Raw genomic sequence first — 5,042 nt, forward strand, 5'->3', positions numbered from 1 at the left:
AACTGGTAAAAGCTCGTTTTTACCACAGACTTAATCTGGCTATCAAAGTTAAAATTTGTATCAAATATAACTCCCAAATTCCTCATCGTATTAGATCATGGGGGGGCACAGGTGCCTAGGTCTGACATGGTCACTGCTGGGTGGGGACTAATAACAATATATTCGGTTTTATCTTCATTTAAGTAAAGGAGATTTTGAGCCAGCCGGATTTTAACATCACATATACAATTCTGTAATGCAGCAAACGAGCTTGATTCAGGGGTTACCAAAGGCATATAAATTTGGATGTCGTCAGCATAAAAATGAAAAGAAACATTATGACTGGATATAATAGACGCAAGAGATGACATATATAACGAGAATAACAAAGGAGCAAGAATGGAGCCTTGCGGAACGCCTGAGATCAAAGGAGCAGTGCTGGAGGACTGGTCGCCAATCATGACCGAATAAGTTCTATTTGTAAGGTACGACTCAAACCAGTTTAAGACCTTACCTCCCAGGCCAAAGAGGTGCTTTAACTTCAAAAGTAAAATCAAGTGGTCTACCGTGTCAAAGGTGGCTGACAGGTTGAGCAGAGCTAGAACGACAGGGTGTCCCGCATCCAAAGCCAGTGCGATATCATTATGCACTTTGATTAATGCGGACTCGGTGCTATGTTTAGGTCTGAAACCGGATTGAAATTTGTCAACCATTTCTAGCCAATCTAATTGAGCTTGGAACTGGGCAGACACCAGCTTCTTCATAACTTTAGAAAGAAAGGGGAGAAGAGATATCGGGCGAAAATTTCCTAACACAGTTGAGTCAAGGTTGGGCTTTTTGAGCAATGGTCTGATTATCGCATGCTTCAGAGTCTGAGGGACTAGTCCCGAGCTCAGGCAGGGGTTGATAAAAATGACCAACCAAGGGCCAACGGTGTCAATTGACTCCTTAAAAATCTTTCCAGGAAGGGGGTCCAGAGGGGAAGCTGCAGATTTCAGCTGACACATACATTTCTTAAGTTGCACAATGGATATCTGTGAAAACGAAGTGAAAGTATGGGAGGGGTGGGAGACAGATAGAATATAGGAGGAAGGTTTCGGGACACTGCCTGATGGACAGGGTTTTTTCATTGAAATGCATTAAAAACTCATTGCAAACAGTATTTGAAGTTTCAACAAATACAGCACTAGAGGGATTAATAACTGCATTAATGGTCTTAAACAATACTCTAGGTTAATGACTATTCTCAGAGATGATGTCAGATAGATATTGAGACTTAGCTTCGTTCACAGCTCTCTGGTAGAAATGCAGCTACTTTATCTGCCAACTTGAAGACAGTTGTCATTTTCCCCTGAAGTGACAGATTGAGTTCATTGAGCAGGCTGAATATGTCGCACAAGTAAGCCAGTTTTGGCGCTCAAGTGACTGAGATTTAACCGAGAGAATGCGGCCATTTTTCAAAATAAAAGATCGTTCATACTCAGATAATAAATAAAACGAAAATAATTAATAATTTCTTGTACGGCCCGGTACCAATTGATCCACGGACCGGTACCAGTCCGCGGCCCGGGGGTTGGGGACCACTGATGTAGAGGATGTAATCATCCTGCGGCTCTGGAGGGGGGCCTTCGGGCAAACAGCAGGCTCGGGCCCCTGAGCCTCAAAACAAATGACGGAATGATCAGAAATGGCTAAATCGAACACAACAAGTCAAGCGTTCCTCCCCACTGATGAGTGGGGAACTGAACCGACTGGGTAAGATCAAAAGAGTCTAAGAGCGCATTAAAATCATTGGCTAATTGATCCCCAGGGTTCTCGACATGAATGTTAAAATCTCCACAGATCAGGAAGTAGTCAAATTGTGGAACATATGTTGATAAAAAGTCTCCAAAGTCATTAATAAAATCTTTCGATTTGGGAGGCCGGTAGGATTGCACAAAAAATGGGATGATACTGAGTCAGAATAAAAGCTAGAATCTCAAAACTGGGATAGATTTTGACCGGGATACGGTGACATTTCAGAGTCTGTTTAAACACAGACACTAAGCCACCCCCTTTCCCAGTGAGCTGAGGGGAATTAAAAAATAAATAATCGGGGGGTAGCAGTTCCGAGAAGACACAATTTTCTTCAGGCTTCAGCCAGGTTTCAGTAGCCATGAACATATCCAGATCGTGTGTAGTGATAAAATCATTAAGAATAAACGTCTTGTTGTTAATAGACCTGGCATTAAAAAGAGCAAGACGAAGCAGGCTTGACTTCTCCAGTGATCACTCAGCTCGGTTCAGCGGCCGAAGATTACCCAAAGCGTGTCTCCGATCAGAGCGTCTCACCAGTCGGAAATACGGGCAGGGAGAATCAGCGTCCCCGTCGACGGGCTGAAGGAAACGGTAGCTTTCAACCACAGTCCAACTCGAGGGGTGGAGGCCCCATTTCCTTAACTTCATAATCCCGAGTGACGATGGTAGGCAGAATTTCAGCCTACTGTGGATCCCAGCCCTCCTTCCGCGTTGTCGCTGTCGGGGTAGCTGGCACCAGAGACACTCCGAGTGCCGGAGGAACGGGGGGATAGGCGGAGTTGGAAACGACTTAGTTTGGTAAAAACGGTATCTGCTCGGGCAGCTGAACATAGAATACAAATGAAAATGAAATATAAAATAGATAAATTAAATAAATAACACAAAATCTAAGGCACTTTAAGCAGTGCAGATGCAGCAGTATAGTAGAAAAAAATATACAAGAATATAACAATGTATGCTGCATGGGAGCAGCATGTGCAGCAGTCAACAGTCATTGTGCATTTATGCATGTGCAAACAGAATGTAAATAGTACATCACATATTTCCTGGTAATAAACTCCTCAGCTGTTTAGGAGTTTGATGGTAGAGGGAAAGAAAGAGTTTTTCAGTATGTAGAGATGATTTACCTTATGCACATGTTTATATGCTGTGTGCTTTTGACGTGTTGGTGGCTTTCATGCAGGTGCAGGTACACTAACATTTCCACTACCACTTTACAGTGTGCTACTAAAGTTTGTGCATGTTTGTTAAGCTAAAAAGTTGCCTCAAAGTTAAATGATATAAACATTTTTAAAAATATTTATGTTCAGATGTACTGAATTTGAGTCCATAGTACATCATGATCCATCTTCAGCATTTGCTGACTAAAAAGGAAAAACTATTAATGAGGAGATGAGGTGACTGCAATTTTTTGGGCTGATTCCAATTTCGTTTTTTTTTTTTTTTTTTATTTAAGTTTTAGATTTTCTCTCTTTTTTTTTTTTTTACAAACCTCCAACTAAATATGAAGTGCAGTATTTGTACTTATTCAGATATAAACAGGTGCAACGGGTAATAGAAACAGAAGAATGTCTGTTACTACTGAAGATGCAGTTCTTTTGTGTGTAGTGTGTAGTTTGTTTGCTGTGTTTTACCACAGGTTGGATACACTGTACATATAGATGCATTACATGTGGATCCCTCATTGTGTACTATTTGTCAGAGGTGTTTCTGTATCCTCCTCTGTGCGCTGTTTGTACACCACGCACTTCCAGCTAGTGAACAGTTGCCTGATATAGACATAAACGTGAGTCTCGCTCGAGGTGCATGTGAGATGCTAAATGCTGCACATGCTACACTTTTGGCCTGTGCCACTGTGTGTGCGACATAGACTGTCAGGGCTCTAAATCTGACTGGCACACAATCGGACATCTCAGATCTCCGCTGATCAATTGGTGCATCCCTGATTGAGTTATAATTGAGTCTTTGTATGTCCTTCTGCATGGGTACTGCACTGGCAAGAAAAGGCACTTTTACAGCACCTGTGTCATAAAACCCCCATAAAAAATACACTTAATGGAGCAGTTGATTACTTTCTCCAAAAATGCATATGTGAAACATACAGTATATATGTTTTTAACTTATCTTACAGCGATACGCAGCCACTCCCCAGCCAAGCCGGTGCTCATTTTTGTCTCATCACGACGCCAAACTCGACTGACTGCCCTGGACCTTATTGCCTACCTGGCCACAGAGGACAACCCCAAACAGTGGCTGCACCAGGACGAGAGAGAGGTACGATATCACCATGTTTACACATGCGGCATAGCCAGAGCAGCAGCAGCAGCTTCAGTGTTCATCTTTCACACACGGGATGTATTCAGGCAGCACTGAGTGTAATTCACCCACATTTTGGCAGGGTTCTACCTAGCACACAGTCACAGTTATAAAGCATGTAGAATAGAAGCTGATAAGGTTGATTTTACACAGACTTTGTAGACAGACTGATTAAAACAGAAGTGTATCTCTTCTGTCTGATGTGCATGTGACTGATGTCTTAATAACATGGCTAAAAGGCCTTCGGTGGTGAGACACCATAACACAGAACTGCACTGTACAGTCGATCAATCAGTCAACTGAGTTGGAATACCATGAGCATCAGCTGGGTCAGTACTGATTGCTTGTGCTTGTCCTTACATGTTTAGCTCATGTAGGCTCAGAGAGCCCACATGAGCTATCAGATTCAGGGGCTTTGCTATAGCCATACTTGTAGAGAACAAACAGGCTTAGTCCAAATGTATTTCCTTTACTTGTAATTACATATAAAAAAAAATTCCCCACTCGCCCCACTTATGAGAGATCTTTGGCTCAGGTCCTCTACCAGAGGCCTGGGAGCTTGAGGGTCCTGCACAGTATCTTAGCTGTTCCTAGGACTGCACTCTTCTGGACAGAAATCTCAGATGTTGTTCCTGGGATCTGTTGGAGCCACTCTCCCAGTTTGGGGGTCACAGCCCCCAATGTTCCTATTACCACGGGGGCCACTTGTGCCTTCACCTTCCATATATTTCTCAAGCTTCTCGTGTTCCTTCTTCCTGATGTTGCTATCGCTTGGGATTGCTACATCTATCACTACGGCCTTCTTCCTCTGTTTGTCCACCACTATGTCCAGTTGGTTAGCCATCATTGCCAGTTTGTCAGTTTGTATCTTGAAGTCCCACAGGATCTTAGCTTGGTCATTCTCAACCACCTTTGGAGGTGTATCCCATTTTGACTTTGGGACTTCCAGC

At 43.0% G+C, this 5,042-nt stretch overlaps 1 protein-coding gene across 1 annotated transcript in view; it reads left to right on the top strand.

Annotated features, from left to right (window-relative positions):
- The window catches only part of ascc3 (activating signal cointegrator 1 complex subunit 3), a 245,725-nt gene that overhangs the window by 200,431 nt on the left and 40,252 nt on the right, over positions 1-5,042 (top strand). The window contains 1 exon segment of the mRNA XM_020621661.1: positions 3,908-4,050. Coding sequence (XP_020477317.1) covers positions 3,908-4,050 — 143 coding nt within the window.

Source organism: Monopterus albus, unplaced genomic scaffold, assembly GCF_001952655.1.
Source record: "Monopterus albus unplaced genomic scaffold, M_albus_1.0 scaffold264.1, whole genome shotgun sequence".
NCBI lineage: Eukaryota > Metazoa > Chordata > Actinopteri > Synbranchiformes > Synbranchidae > Monopterus > Monopterus albus.